The sequence below is a fragment of the Mauremys mutica genome, chromosome 3 (genome assembly GCF_020497125.1).
Source record: "Mauremys mutica isolate MM-2020 ecotype Southern chromosome 3, ASM2049712v1, whole genome shotgun sequence".
Lineage (NCBI taxonomy): Eukaryota > Metazoa > Chordata > Testudines > Geoemydidae > Mauremys > Mauremys mutica.
The window spans coordinates 82,415,280-82,431,460 of NC_059074.1; the positions used below are offsets into that span (position 1 = coordinate 82,415,280).

The window sequence follows — 16,181 nt, forward strand, 5'->3', positions numbered from 1 at the left end:
AGAATGCAAATTTTGAGGTGATTGAGTACTTGTTGATTTTAAATCATTTTTTAAAATTTACCAGAAACTGTGCCATCTTAAAGCTACTGTACCTCTCAGTTTAAGTGTTTGGATACAAATGAAAACTAAGATAGTCCAAAACCTGCAAGGAGCAAAAACTCCACTAGAAAGAACCCTGATAATCCAAGCCTTTTCTTTCTGTAGTAATCCATGAACACTGTGTCTAGGTCTACTTACGTCTATCATGACAGGCAATTTTATATGGAACTAAAATGCAGCTCTTTCCCCACCACCCACCCTAGGATAAAATGGCTACAAAGTAAACTGTGTCCCATAATGTATACACAAGACCAGTTCTATTTCCTTTAGTGATAGTATAAATGATACACTGGCCATAACATTTATCTGAAATAAGTGATATCCTTCTCAGGGGATGTTAAGATAATCAAGAATACTGTATTTTATTCACACTTTGTCTTTTTTAGAAAAGTGGATTTTTGCACCAATTACACTTTCTTTGCTTGTTGTTTTAAAAAGAAACTGATTTATTTTCCTCCTATGATTGAGAATAAAGTCACCTGTTCACTTTGCTAAAAAAAAAAGTTAGCCCAAAGCCTAACAAATGTAAATGTTATTTTGAAGCGCTGTTTAAAACACTTCATTATACAGAAAAAGAAAGCTTTGAAAAGCTGTACAGTGACTCATGAGATTAGAAACAGATTCACCAGCACTCCTTAAATTGCAACTTTACTTCCAGAACTTCCATTTAAGATGAACATTGTAATAACAGTAATTATGTGTTCTTTATCGTAATTGTTTATGAAGCAACAGCAAGTACTTTCCATTTTTTATTTTATTAGAAAGTTAATTATATGCTAGTACTGCAATCTTCAATAGATATGCCTTTTACTGAAAACCTACTGGCATCAAATATGCCAAAAGTCCATAAAAAGTAAATATTTCTTTTTAATAGTTTTTAATGGATCTCTATATTTTAACAATTTGATCAATGCAATCAGAATTGTGCATATATAACACTATCCTGGCATACTTAATCTAACAATTGGAGAAAACTCAATCCAAGCATTCCATATCTTATATTTTTATAGTAACTAATTCAGAGTTTGAAACACAAGCGTTATAAAGTTGCTCATGAAAACTAGGCAACTGAGATTTTCTTTTAAAAAGAGAAATTAAGCATTTGTTTTGAACAAAAGTTACTTTTCATTTTAAACCTGTTCACAAAAGTCCATGCATACAAAACTTGAGTCCTGTTAACCTTGAATATACTTTCATCAATAACATCTCTTCCACTCTAGTGATAGGAGTATGTAAAATACCATATTTTGAAGGAGAGAGAGATTTTTTTTTTTAAGTCATACCAACACAATATACTTTAAAAGTTCTGTAATCTGGACACAGATTCTTGTGTCTTAATATTGGCAAAGAAAATACTGTCCAGAACAAACCTTGCTTTTGCTTATTGGTGAGCATGTACATCTTCATCAGCATTTTGCTTTCACAATAACTGAGTGAGATAGTCCTGTCCCTTGATTTCAAATGTCCCACCACCCTGGACAAACTTGCCAGTAACCATCTTAATTTTCTAACACGATAAATGTTCTGAAAAAATCTTGTTAACAAAATATATGTTTAACAGATGCATCATTTTGAGCTCTTTACTTGACTAGTTTTTCCTGTTTTCCTTCATTTGGATGGTTTCTTCCAAATGTGGTTCTCGACATTTGGAAAGGACAATGGTTAATGAAGAAAGGTTAGCTTTATACAGTGAAACAGTTCTTTGCATACTGTAAATGTGATAAATCACTCTCCAACTGATGTACTGGAAGGGGACAAATTTTTGAATAAATTTTTGAATAAAAATGGATGCAAGGAAATTCAAATTCCATTTCTATGGACTGTACGCCTAAGCAGAAAAGTGTAGCACAATTTAATGCAGGATTTCCAAGAGGATGCGTCAATTGTGTTAAAACCCTTTAAAATGGGAAAGTGCTACAGTTAACATAAACAACAACATATCAGCCTTATGTATAATGCCAACCTCCCTCTTAGCTGAGCTTCATAATCCTGAACGCCTGACAAATAAACCAACCTCAATAAGTCTTATTATTTCTATTACAGTAGCACCTAATGACACAGCTAAGATCAGTAAAAGCAGCAAAGAGTCTTGTGGCACCTTATAGACTAACAGACGTTTTGGAGCATGAGCTTTCATGGGTGAATACCCACTTCATCAGATGCATGTGTCTACATGCATGCTAAGATCAGGTCCACACTGAGGTAAGCTCTATGCAAACATCAAATAAGAGATCATCCATTATTAGAAAGAAGACTTTGTGGGGAATGTGTAGGTTAGTCTCTCTCTCCTTCGAAGATGGAAGATGTTGAGAAAAGGAGTATGTTGTAACATGACATGTACAATTTCCGTAAGGACTTAAAAATCTCACTTTGTACCAGACCAAGAGCCCTGATTAAACAGCAACTATTCACAGTCCAGACATTATCAAAGGCAGGTTTCCCTTCGTGGAAGGGATAACAGGAGTCTCAGTGGAGGAAGACAGGTTACCTCTATCTTATGTATTACAATCACAAAATCTGAGTAAGGGGACCCATGACAGAAGGGGCGTGGACCCCGGTGTTTACCTGGCAGTGTTCAGGAGCGGGTGCTTGGTCCCAACCAACTTGCGGACCTGCATGGCAATGTTGCTCAGCTCGTCGCTCAGCAGACAGCGGAGGCTCATAAAGGAGGTCGGATACCCCACGATCTTCTCGGCCTCGGACACCACTTTACTCCAGTGAGACGCAGCAGACGGGAAACCCGAGAACAGGCCCCTCCGCCACCGCGCAACGCCGCCTCCTCCCCGCGCAGACCAGAGCCAGGGGGGCGGCGGCGGCAGCGGCAGCAACCGGGAGCAGCAGCCCCCACAACGCAGCAACACCAGGGGACACATTATCCCAGCCCCTTAATAGACCCCCCCACCCCTGCGCTTCGCCCCCAATAGCTTTCGCCCGCCGCGCCAATGCTGCCCAGCCCCCCGTTCTCCTGCCGCAGCCCCTCAGTGCCCCCGTGCCCGACTGCACCCCAACTCTGCCACCGCCGCCAGCAGGCTCCGATCCAGGGGCGGCCGGATACGAAGCCACCCCGTGTCCAGCCCTTCTCCCCGCGCAGCGCCCGGGCCCTCAAGCCCTGCCACCCGGGTCCCCTTCTCCCTGCCTGGGACGCGGGGCCGCACGGCGGTGAGATGCAGCGGCCTTCCCCGGCGCTGCCCGGCCCCACTCCCCGGCAGGGGCTACGCTACTGCTACCGCCGCTCCCCACGGGGGATGCTCGCGCTACCGCCACAGCCGGCAGCCCGGGCTGCTTGTGCCATGGGGGCAGCCATCTTAGCTGTCGTAAAACACAAGACGTAGAGCAACGACGACCATGGAATTAGAACCCTTCCCGCTTCCTCACTTTCCGTCTTCAGCTGGCGGGGGGCGAGGGGACATTTGCTTCCAATCCCTCGCCTTGTCTCCGCTGCTTCCCGTGTGGGGGGGCTGCAGGATGAAACACCCAGGGCAGCCCCCTCATCCCAAAGGAGCCCGTTACACCCCCAGTGACACCCCCTCCAGCCCCTCCCCAGAGAGCCTGTCACACCCCCAGTGACACCCCCTCCAGCCCCTCCCCAGAGAGCCTGTCACACACCCAGTGACACCCACTCCAGCCCCTCCCCAGAGAGCCTGTCACACACCCAGTGACACCCACTCCAGCCCCTCCCCAGAGAGCCTGTCACACACCCAGTGACACCCACTCCAGTCCCTCCCCAGAGAGCCTGTCACACACCCAGTGACACCCCCTCCAGTACCTCCCCAGAGAGCCTGTCACACACCCAGTGACACCCCCTCCAGCCCCTCCCCAGAGAGCCTGTCACACCCCCAGTGACTCTCCCTCCAGTCCCTCCCCAGAGAGCCTGTCACACACCCAGTGACACCAACACCAGCCCCTCCCCAGAGAGCCTGTCACACACCCAGTGACACCCACTCCAGTCCCTCCCCAGAGAGCCTGTCACACACCCAGTGACACCCCCTCCAGTACCTCCCCAGAGAGCCTGTCACACACCCAGTGACACCCCCTCCAGTCCCTTCCCAGAGAGCCTGTCACACCCCCAGTGACTCTCCCTCCAGTCCCTCCCCAGAGAGCCTGTCACACACCCAGTGACACCAACACCAGCCCCTCCCCAGAGAGCCTGTCACACACCCAGTGACACCCACTCCAGTCCCTCCCCAGAGAGCCTGTCACACCCCCAGTGACACCCACTCCAGTACCTCCCCAGAGAGCCTGTCACACACCCAGTGACACCCCCTCCAGCCCCTCCCCAGAGAGCCTGTCACACACCCAGTGACACCCACTCCAGTCCCTTCCCAGAGAGCCTGTCACACACCCAGTGACACCCCCTCCAGTACCTCCCCAGAGAGCCTGTCACACCCCCAGTGACTCCCCCTCCAGTCCCTTCCCAGAGAGCCTGTCACACCCCCAGTGACACCCCCTCCAGTACCTCCCCAGAGAGCCTGTCACACCCCCAGTGACTCCCCCTCCAGTCCCTTCCCAGAGAGCCTGTCACACCCCCAGTGACTCCCCCTCCAGTCCCTTCCCAGAGAGCCTGTCACACCCCCAGTGACACCCACACCAGCCTCTCCCCAGAGAGCCTGTCACACCCCCAGTGACTCTCCCTCCAGTAACTCCCCAGAGAGCCTGTCACACCCCCAGTGACTCCCCCTCCAGCCCCTCCCCAGAGAGCCTGTCACACCCCCAGTGACACCCACTCCAGTCCCTTCCCAGAGAGCCTGTCACACCCCCAGTGACTCTCCCTCCAGTCCCTTCCCAGAGAGCCTGTCACACCCCCAGTGACACCAACACCAGCCCCTCCCCAGAGAGCCTGTCACACCCCCAGTGACTCTCCCTCCAGTAACTCCCCAGAGAGCCTGTCACACCCCCAGTGACTCCCCCTCCATCCCCTCCCCAGAGAGCCTGTCACACCCCCAGTGACACCCCCTCCAGTCCCTTCCCAGAGAGCCTGTCACACCCCCAGTGACACCCCCTCCAGTCCCTCCCCAGAGAGCCTGTCACACCCCCAGTGACACCCCCTCCAGTCCCTTCCCAGAGAGCCTGTCACACCCCCAGTGACACCCCCTCCAGTCCCTTCCCAGAGAGCCTGTCACACCCCCAGTGACACCCCCTCCAGTCCCTTCCCAGAGAGCCTGTCACACACCCAGTGACACCCCCTCCAGTACCTCCCCAGAGAGCCTGTCATACACCCAGTGACACCCACTCCAGTCCCTCTCCAGAGAACCTGTCACACACCCAGTGACACCCACTCCAGTCCCTTCCCAGAGAAGTTATCACACCCCCAGTGACATCTGCTCCAGTCCCTCCCCAGAGAGCCTGTCATACCCCTAGTGACACCCCCTACAATCCCTCCCCAGAGAGCCCATCATTCCCACAGTAAAACCCTCTCCAGTCTGTCCCCAGAGAGCCTGTCAGACCCACAGTGACACTCCGTCCAGTCCCTTTCCAGAGAGCCTGTCACACCCAGAATGACACTCCCTCTGGTCTGTCCCCAGAGAGTCAGTGTCACACACAGGGAATTGCGGTGGTATTATTATTCTGAACTGAGGCACAGAGACATAAATGTTAAAGTACCAACTAATTTTGGGTGCCCAGTTGAATATGCCTTTCGAGGGCTTTTTGCTGAATTTTTTATAGCACTTAGTTCAGAACACAACTATTATTGACTTCATTTGCAGTTGTAAGTGTTCAGCACTTCTGAAAGTCAGATCCAAACTTGAGCATTCAGAAAATCAGGAACACACAGTTAGTGGCCACCTTTGAGAAATTTAGTTTAAGTGACTTGCTCAATATCTCAGAGGACCTCTGAAGAAGAGGTAGAGGTAGAATCCACTTCTCCAGGATAGCATTCAACTGCCACTATTACTCAATCCTTTATCTTCCCGTAGTCCCCTTCCTCATCCATTTCACACCTCCCAAGCAGACGAGGTAATGTGTGGGGAAGGTACACACTGCGCCCTTCTGCCTTCACTTACATTCCGGGGACCAGCTGGAGGAGGGATACCACAACAGAACAGTTTGATTGGGAGGCTTAGGAGCTGGAGAGACTCCTGACTCCTCGCCCTGGGGATCATTCCATCTACAGAGAGAGTCAAGAGAAGTGGGACAAGCTTCAGGCCCTTGATGACCATCGACCCTGGGTGCCTTTGTTCAATCATGCATCCACCTCCTTGAGGACATGGATCATGGCTCCGGCTTCTTCTACACCCTGGAACAAAAAAGGGGGGCCAAAGAACATATTACCTGCCTCCTGGCAAAGGACGGCACCCCTCTCACAAATCTAGTGGAGATGTGGGAAAGGGCAAGGTCTCTTCTGTGCTAGCCTTTTCTCCCCAGATTCAAATGATGCCATCACCTGTGGTGTCCCAGGGGACAAACTCCCTATGGTCAGTGCAGGAGACCAGGACCAGTTAGAGCAACCTCTCACTCAGGCCGAGTTCTCAGACACCTTCTTTCTGACACCCACCAACAAATCTACAGGCATCAATGGGCTGACCCCGGAGTTCTAATGGCTATTTTGGGATGTCCTTGGCTCAGACCTCACCACCACCTGGGCCAAGTTCTTGGGCATCTGGGTGTTCATCGTTTTGTGCAGACAGACCCTGCTGCCTAAGAAGGGGGACCTCCATGGCTTCAGGTATTGGTGCCCAGTTTTTCTCCTCAGCATGGACTACAAGGTTGTCACAAAAGCCATCTCACTGTGGCTGGGGTCTATGCTGGTAGATGTGATCCCCTGACCAGACGTATGCTGTCCCAGGCCGGACCATCTTCAACAACCTCTATCTGGTCCAAGACCTATTCCATCTTGCGTGTAGGGATGGTCTGTTGTTCGCCCACCTCTCCTTGGACATGGAGAAGGCATTTGCCATGATGGATTACAGGTGGTCACTCTGTGAGCATTCGAATTCAGAACCTGCTTCGAGGGGTTACTCCAGCTGCTGTACACCTCTGCAGAGTGTCTGGTCATGCTTAACTGGGCCTTGACCAAACCCATCACCTTCCATCAATGGGTGTGCCAGGGCTTCCTGCTATCCGGCCAGCTCTATACCATCTCTATTGAGCCCTTCCTCCATCTCCCCCATAAGAGGAGGATGGGGTTGGTGCTTTGGGAGCCAGATTTGTGGGTGGTCCTGTTGGCAAGTGCCAATGATGTGCTTCTCATGGCCCCGGACCCGGGAGTCCTGGCACAGGTGGAGGCTTGCCAAGACATCCATTCAGCAACCTCCTCTGTCTTGGTGAACAAGAGCTCTGGCCTGATGAACAGGGACAGGTGTCAAGCAGGCTCCCTCCCAGCCCTGGTTTGTATCATCCAGTGGGGCATGGGTCTGTCTGGGCATCTACCTTTCTGCCACTGATCTCTCCCCACTGGAGAACTGGAGCAATCTAGAGGCCAGGGTGTCCGACCAGTGGGGGAGGTGGATGGGGCTGCTCCAGTGTCTTTCCCTACAGGAGTGGGAACTGGTGCTCAACCATCTTGGTCCTGTCCATATGCTCTGGCACCAGTTCAACACCCTGCCCCTACCCCCAGGAACTCAGGTCAGCCACGAGAAGAAAATCTTGGCATTTTTCTGGCTGGAACTGCATTGGGTCTCTTTGGGTGTCCTGAGCCTTGTCTTGGGGGAGGACTGACAAGGGCTAGTCTGCACCCACATCCAGGTCCACGCCTTCTGCCTTAACGCCATGCAGAGACTACTGTTCAGTGCAGGCAGTCCTGCAAGGATGGTGCTGGCTCATACCTTCCTGCACCATCTCCAAGGCTCTGATACAACTGGCAGGTGTTTTACCTCAACCTGAGAGGTCTCCCTTGAGACCTCTCTGAGCTGCTGGTCTTTTACCAGGACCTCTTCCGGACCTGGAAGCTAATTTCAGTGACCAGGTTTGTAGTGGCTGCTGAGGAGGAGGACCTTCTTGCAGAACCCCAGCTACACAATCCACACCTTAAAGTGCAGGTGGCAGAGCCCCCTGTTGTATGGCAGAGGTTGTTCCTCGTTGGAGCCACCAGAATCAGAGACCTCATGGATTATGACTGGAGGATCTGGGTGGAGCCTGTGGCACTTGGCCAGCACATAGGTTTGTCCACCCCACGCATCCCCTGTCATGTGCCCCCTGTTTCTCTCACTTTCCTTGAGTGGGTCCTATGGGTGGGCCTCCTCACCCACTGCTCATCGTTGGACCTCATCATTGGCCCCTGACCCATGAGCCTTCACAGTCACCCCCAGCTGACAACCTAAGTCAGCCATATCTGGGTGTTTTATTATGGGCACTGTAAAAGGCACTCCCAGACACCAGAGCAATCCCCCTGCCAAATATCATGCATGGAGGTGCTAAATGTGACAGATATTGGAAATTCCTGCAATATCCTGGACAAACCTTATTGAATTAAGTGTAGGTATCTTAGGAGTTAATTGTATTTAAAATGCAAATGTTTATGTATTTTTGTGGAATTGTATGTACCATCTCTGGGAAGTGTTATGAGCTTCAAAGGACCATTTGAAAGAATGGGCTGGAGAAGAATGGACTTTTAAAGTTAAATGAGTTTCCCAGAAAATCTCTGGAGGGAGTGTATGCAAATATACCCCCTCCAGTTATGCAAGAACTCGGCCTTCTGAAGCTTCACTGAAGGAGAGAACATTTGTCTGCTGATCATCTCTTACACAAGGACAAGATCAGAGGCCCAAACTGTGTAAAGGAGTAACTGACAGATTCATGGGTGTGCTTGCTCTGAGCCATGGCAGTTATGAACTTGTAACCACAGAAACCCCCCTTAGTGGGACTTGAAGGACTGACTCCTTTCAGACCCCTTGTTGGACTTGGGGAGATCTCTGGTAAGCTTATTAGTATATGGGTATGTTCTTTTTTTGATTGTCTGTTTCTTTTAATATGTTTTCTCTGTAATGCTGTTACCTTAAGAGTAAATGTGCATGCTTAGAAAAAGCTGTTTGGTACCTTATAAACTGTGAGCAATTAGACTGTTTATAGCTCTTGAGAAGAAGGCAAATCCATCCTGCTTAGGCAGTCTAACTTGCTCAGGAATTCACAGTGTAATCAGGGAACTGTGCAGCCTGGAAAAACCCTGGTCAGGAGGGAGAGACTTGCAATCTCTGCCCAAGAGAGGTGATGGCTGAGTAGCTGGGAGCTTAGGGTGGGTGCCTTTGCTAGACCACAGAGTGGGAATAGAGGTGTAGTTGTCCTTAACTGTGACATGAGAGCTTATCAATAAAATAGTTGTAAGATGTTTTTACCATGGGCAAAACAACATATTTTCCCCTAACCTCATTCTGAGAAATGGCTGAATCACTATTGCTTAAATTAAAAAATCAATCAATCAGCGTGAGGCAGACACCTGTCATGGAAAATTTCAACCCAAATGGCTAAAGTTTGACAAAGTTATAAGTAACTAAAAACATAGTCTTATAATGGAAAAGGAGGGGCAACCTTATCTATAGAGATCTTGACCTGCACCACCTATAATTTAGAATTGTGCAGTGTCTCTCTCCAGAAACAATCAGAAACAAAAGGTATGATTTCTTTACTGTATTTTAAGTTATTGTGGACAGCTAATTTACCTGCTAATTTGTCTCTTTCTAGTTCATTTCTCCTCAGGATTTCACAATAGCCACTTAGAGAATTCCAGTGTACAATATATTCCTTCTGCTTCTGCTGAGTCTTAAGTATACAGAATCAATTACGATAGGAAAAATAAAGCCTCTTCTTCATTTTCAATTGATTTTGAGAAGCCTTCCCAGGAAAAGAAATTCCTGCAGAGAAGCTAGCATCACAGTTTGGGGAGCAAAGATCTAAAGTGATGAGAAACTCATCTGCTTGCAGTAGTGTGTTCTGGTCTAATGCAAATCAGGACACATCAAGGCCCATCAACGCCTACCACCACTGCCAGTTCTGGCAATCTTCTTTTCCAAAGCACAAGTGAAATATGGGAACATTTTCCATACCTCCACCTCTGCAAGGACATACATATATGCCTGAGGAATGCCTGGCCTTGCAATCTTTTCATATTTACCACAACCTTATCTAAAATAATCAGAACCTGCAAATAAGTGTACTATGTATGAGTAGAGTATTCTCACTATATACTAGCTAGTATGTGTGACTAAAACTTCCTATTGCAGATTTTGCTCTGTTCTTTATAATCTAAGATTTAATCTATTAAAACAAGAAAATCAATAATAATACTTAGCACATCTACAAAGCTTTCCATTGGAAGATCTCAAAGTACCTTACACACACACACACACACACACAAAAATAAATTTAGTTTCACAGCATCCCTGTGAGGTAACCAGCTATTATTATTATTATATTTACAACTGAAGAAGTTGTAGAAAGCAGGAGTTAAGTGATTTGCTCAAGGTCACACCAGAACTCTAAGGCAAACTTACTTCCAGTTCTGTGCTTCAACTTCATGGCCATCCTGCTTTCCCATTAGCTTTCAAAATATAAAGTGGGACAGTTGCCTCATTGACTCTGCAGTCAGACATTGAAACAGTAGCACCAAGACAGTGGTGGAGCTCTAATATTATTAACTTTGGATCAAATTCTGTTAAAATTGCACGTGTAAGACTCCAGTTGACTTTAATGAGAGTCATACATACCTGGGCAGAAACTGGTCCTTGAAGAGTATTAACATTCACACTTAATTATAGCTACTCAAATGCCAATGTTGTGATATGCTTCATTGCCGGATAATAATGTTAACACTTTACATTTATAGAACACTTTTTTATTAAAGATGCAAAGATCACAAAGGTGAGTCAGAATTATTTTCCCCACTTTAATGATGGGGTAAATGAGGGACAGAATGATCATACAGTAAGTCAATATACAGTGCAAATTAGAACCTAGGTCTCCTGCAGCTCAGACTGTTAGATCAGAATGTCTCAGCTAGTGGGCCAATATGGCTCCCAGGTAGGTAGCTAAAGGGAACCCCCACCAGCTGAAGATGCAAAGAAAACTAACTCAATCAAAATTCCATAGTTGCTCACACAAAGTAGAAGCAGGAAAGTGAGTAAAGAGCAGCTCCCCTTCCCTTCTGCAGCTGCTATGTTTTTAACCCCTCCCAACTCTATCTTAATCCCAGTACAGCTATTTAGCCTATCCCACCTTACTCACAGTTTCTTGAAGCAGAATTCCCTTGGAGCTGAATAATGTACAACTGAAGGACTAGGAGGAAGAATATGAGTGTTGTGCTGGTGAAGGAGGGAGAAGGGAAAAACACCCTAGCAACACTCCTCCATTCTTTCATGCAGTGCCACTTCCCCATGTACCCAGATCCCATATGCCCAACCTAGCATCAGCCTCCCCACTCAGAATCAGCCATCTCAGCCTTGTCCCTCGCTAGCACCACAGCCTATTACTTATTGATATTTATTATTATTGTCATTGTTATTTATTCATAATATAGCAGTACCTAGAAACCCCAGTCAGGTACCCATTGTGGTAGGCACACTACTGACACGTGTAACAAAGAAGACAGTCCCTTCCTCAGGGAGCTTACAGTGTAGGTGGGAGCAGGATGCAACAGGAAATAAATAAAACAGACCAATGGAGTGAGGAACCTCTGATATGTTCTCACTCCCTTTATGACTGATCCCCAGCAGCACCCACTACCCAAAATATACATATAGTTTTTTTACAGTGATTCAATCCCACCATCCTTTATAGTTGAAAACAACTGTGGGATTTGGGAAGGTCCAGTAAGAAACCATGGATTCTGAGTGAAAAAAGTGAAAATCACTCCCTAAAATTGGATTGTGGCATAACCAAGTGAATCAGGCTACAGCATGGTAGGCATTTAAGAAGTTAAATGAATAAATGTAAGTCATTGTGAAAAAATCTTTTGTATAGTTATTTTCCTCAATGTTTAAATATGTGTATTATAATTTATGAAGCTTTATTTATATTTTGGTGTTAGAAATGGTAAATGTGTAGGTTACCATGCTTTTTACTTTGCAATGATCACTTTGGGACAAAAAAAATTCTGTATAATTTTTTCCTTTGCTCTCTTTTATTTTCTTACATCTGAGCTAGCCTGTGTGTTATTCCTTGAAGCTGGCTAGGATACTGTGGACCAGTGGTCCCCAACGCGGTGCCCGCAGGCGCCATGGCGCCCGCCGGGGCATTTATGTGCACCCGCCTCGTGCCCAGCACGAGAGAGAAGCTGCAGCCCTGCACCTGCCGGGGACAGAAAACTCCGGACCTGCAGGCTGCGGGCGCCGGTGTTCTCTGTCCCTGGCAGGCACGGGGTTGTGGCTTCTCTCCGGCTTCTCCAGGGCTGCAGGCTGCGGGTGCAGTTCTCTGTCCCCACCCCTGCCGGGGACAGAGAACTCGGGGGCTGCAGGCTGTGGGCACCAGTGTTCTCAGTCCCTGGCAGGTGCAGGGCCGCGGCTTAAGCTGGAGAGAAACCACGGCCCCGCGCCTGCCAGGGACAGAGAACTCCGGGGCTGCAGGCTTCATTCTATGTTAAAGTAAGAATAATAAATATATTTGGACCAGGAGTTCAAGAATGTTTGACTTTTCAAAATAAATAAGATGAAAACTGTTTATGATATTTATTTTGTAAAAGCTCCTTAATTTTTCTTACAGGTAGATAAAAAAGAGCAAATTCACATGGTAAGGTGAAAGAGTAATTGCCGAATAATTTAATTAATACCTTTTACATGTAAAATTACCCTTTTTATCTTTTGGATTCATATATTATGTGATATTAAATGTGATGTTTTTCGTATTATTTAATGTACAAATACAAATTAAGCCTTGAAAAATTGTTGGCACCTGCCACACTCTTCTGAAAACATGAATGTGCTACTGGCCACAAAAAGGTTGGGGACCACTGCCCTAATACTAAAAAGTAGAACACTTTTAACAGACTGTTAGCTGGTCATATTGTAAACTAGGCGGAAGCCTTGGGTAGACAGAGCTATATCAAAACCTGCTAAATCAAGATACCATTCATCTATACTAGGGTATTATCATTCATCTCTTATAGGGGAGAGGTTGAAGGTAGGTCTGGTAGTGCATCCTAACTTCAACTTTTTTTCCTAATCTAGGTAAACCTTCTGTGTCCAGCAACAGGGGTTTGTCAGTTGGATTTCACCTGCCTTTGAAATTTGCTTCACTTGTCTGTCCATCAGAGCCAGAATCTAATGACCTTCAGTCACAATGTTAGACACATTTATGTCGCTTAGCATTTGACTCACTGCTTTTGTTCTTGTTTTAATCACTGTAATTAAAGTGCCTAGAATCCCTGGCAATAAAAGCTTTAAAATTATTAAAATAATAATAGTATAGCAGTTATTGCTACTGCTATTGTATAAACTAAAGAACAATTGATCTAGAGTATGTTAGTTCAGTCAGCTACCAAAAAGATTACTATATGCTAGTTCACCACTGACTGCCTTTAATGGCTTGAGTTCAAAGATCATATGGGATGTCAAAGTTAGTCCAAAATGAGGACTGGTCTACATGCCTGAATCCATCCTCTGTCACTACCTCTGTTTCCCCCGACCCCCACCCCGTGCACGCGCATGCACACACACATTTTTTTTATTAACCACTGCTAGTTCTTCTCATCATCATCATCATCTCTCTCTCTCTCTCTCTCTTCTTGTTACATTATCTATAGAAGATAGCAGTGGTTATAAGATCTAATGACCAAACCTGTTGCAGTCAGGCAGAGTAGCTCACTTTCAGCACTACACCATTATGAATTTGACGAGGTTAGTGACTGTGGCTAAAATTTTCAAACCTAAAGCTAAGCACATAAATCTCTGTTTAAGCTTTTAAATAAAAGTGGCCCAATTTTCAGAGGTGCCGAACACCCACAACTTCCAATGGGAGTCACGGGTGCTCAGTACCTATGAAAATAAGAACACTTTACACAGAAGTATAAATAGGGATTGAAGTACCTAACGTTAGGTACCCAAGTTTGAAAATTTTGACTTGGAGTCAGTTTCACCCAGCAGTAAGCACAGATAACAGGCAGCTTTGGAGCAAAATAGAGGGGCTTGGCTACACTTACAAATTTGCAGCGCTGCAGCAGGGTGTGAAAACACACCATCTCCAGCGCTGCAAATTGCGGCGCTGCAAAGCGCCAGTGTGGTCAAAGCCACAGCGCTGGGAGCGTGGCTCCCAGCGCTGTCCCTTATTCCCCACAGGGAGGTGGAGTACGGACAGCGCTGGGAGAGCTCTCTCCCAGCGCTGGCGCTTTGACTACACTTAGCGCTTCAAAGCGCTGCCGCGGCAGCGCTTTGAAGCGCTAAGTGTAGCCACAGCCTTAAGACTGGTTCCACAACCGCTACTACTCTCATTCATGCTAGCCAACTCTCCCGCATGCGCTCTTTCACCAAACACCTTCTTTCCACACACTTCTAAAGTGCAGGTGCTTACTTTCCATGACAGCAACAACAACTGTAGGAAAATGTGTAATTTCCCTCTCCTCTCTTCCTTCATTTAACTTTTCCCCAACCCATGCACCAACGCTTTTCACCTACATTCTGTAGAAGACCTTTCTTAACTCTGAATTTCCTTGCCCCTTGGGATTCAGTGAGAAACCTTGCTATATTACAATTCTTTTCATGATTTCAAATCTTACTTGCAGACCAGCTGAGGCAAATTCTGTCCACAGTTACACCCATGCAATCCCTCTTAAATTCAATGGTGTTTCATGGATGAACTTGAGGGCAGAAGTTGGTTCAAAGTGTTGACCAAGTTTCAGTTTTTGAATGTAGGAGAGGCTGCATGTTCTAGTGGTTAGCACACAGTTCTGGGAGTCAGGAAACTGGGTTCTCTAATTCGGAATCTAATACAGATTCAGCATGAGAGCTGTTAACTCTTTGTCCCTCTGTGCCTTAATTTTCCTCTCTGTAAGATGGCTATAAGAATAATTACCATCCTGACCAGACAAGGTAGGGCCAGATTAACCATGAGGCACAGTAAACTTGTCTCAAGAGTGTCCAGCACAGGGGTCATATGAGGACATGTCATCAGATGCAGCTGGAGGAGACTTTTGTGGAGCATGAGGCAGTCTGCTCCCCAAACACAGCCCAAGTGAGGATGGGGTCCCTCAGTCTTCTGCCTCTCCTCTTCCTCAGGCAGCCCAGGGGAACCACCCTTTCCATCACAGCTACTGCTGTCCCTGACACCCCTAACCTCTGAATCAGAGAGTCTCGTGTAAAGGGACACTTCCAGGAAAGACCCACCTCCCCCAACACTTACCCACCCAGTAGAGGGCTCTGAGTGCCCTTCCCTGCACAGAACCTCCTGGGATGCTAGGCTGGACCCCTACACACAGCAGCTAAGGCTTTCCAACCCCTGGATGAATTCCAGATTGCCTGAAACAGGGAACAGAGCAAGGGTGTGATGAATCCACTGAACAGTAATGAGCCAGTGGAGAGAGGTGTGATGAATCTGCCACTGCTCCTCCTGCTCAGGAGGGGTACAGGTTGCTAGCAAGGGAAGTTTGGAGGCAGTTGGTGAGGAGTGGGTCAGAGGCAGGGTGTCTGGTTACCATAAGAAGTGAGTGATGGTTGCAGGCAGCTGGCAAGGTGCTATGTTGGACACACCAGATGCTTGAGCTGTAGCAGCTGAAGAACCCAGTAACAAGGTTGGCTGCTTCCTGACCACCTGCTCATGGCCAGGTGTTCCCCTTCTTCAGGGCTCTTTAAACTCCCGTCTCCCTCATTCAATCACAGCCCTTCTTGAGATCTGTTTTTTTGTAACTAAATTAAGCAAGTTACAAAAAACAAATAAGAGTCTTCCACCCAACCTCAAACTCGGCACCGCCCTTCCCCCCTGGGGTACTGTCTGTTCGTGCTCTCAGAGCAACTGGAGAAGATGCAAGGCCTGGCCTGCCTACTTGGCCTTCTCCTAAAGGAAAATCAAGACTTTTACCTGGGTCTTCTTACCCAGTCCCAACTCCCTTCCTCAGTGACCACTGTAGGAGATCCCTCTCTCCTGACAGCTTCATTCTTCTAACTCTGCTGTCATTGCGGCTCCCTTTGACCCTTTATAGCTCAAGTGTAGCCTCTCCCCCTTAACTG

The 16,181-nt window shown here is 47.2% G+C and overlaps 1 protein-coding gene across 2 annotated transcripts in view; it reads right to left on the bottom strand.

The window, feature by feature from the left end:
- PDSS2 (decaprenyl diphosphate synthase subunit 2) overlaps positions 1 to 3,007 on the bottom strand; it is a 173,327-nt gene extending 170,320 nt beyond the window's left edge. The window contains exon 1 of one of the 2 annotated variants that reach the window (XM_045010406.1): positions 2,665 to 3,007. In XM_045010406.1, coding sequence (XP_044866341.1) covers positions 2,665 to 2,972 — 308 coding nt within the window. In that variant the 5' untranslated portion in view covers positions 2,973 to 3,007. The remainder of the gene's footprint in view (positions 1 to 2,664) is intronic. The other variant, XM_045010405.1, reaches the window with a different exon arrangement.
- Between the last annotated feature and the right edge of the window lie 13,174 nt (positions 3,008 to 16,181).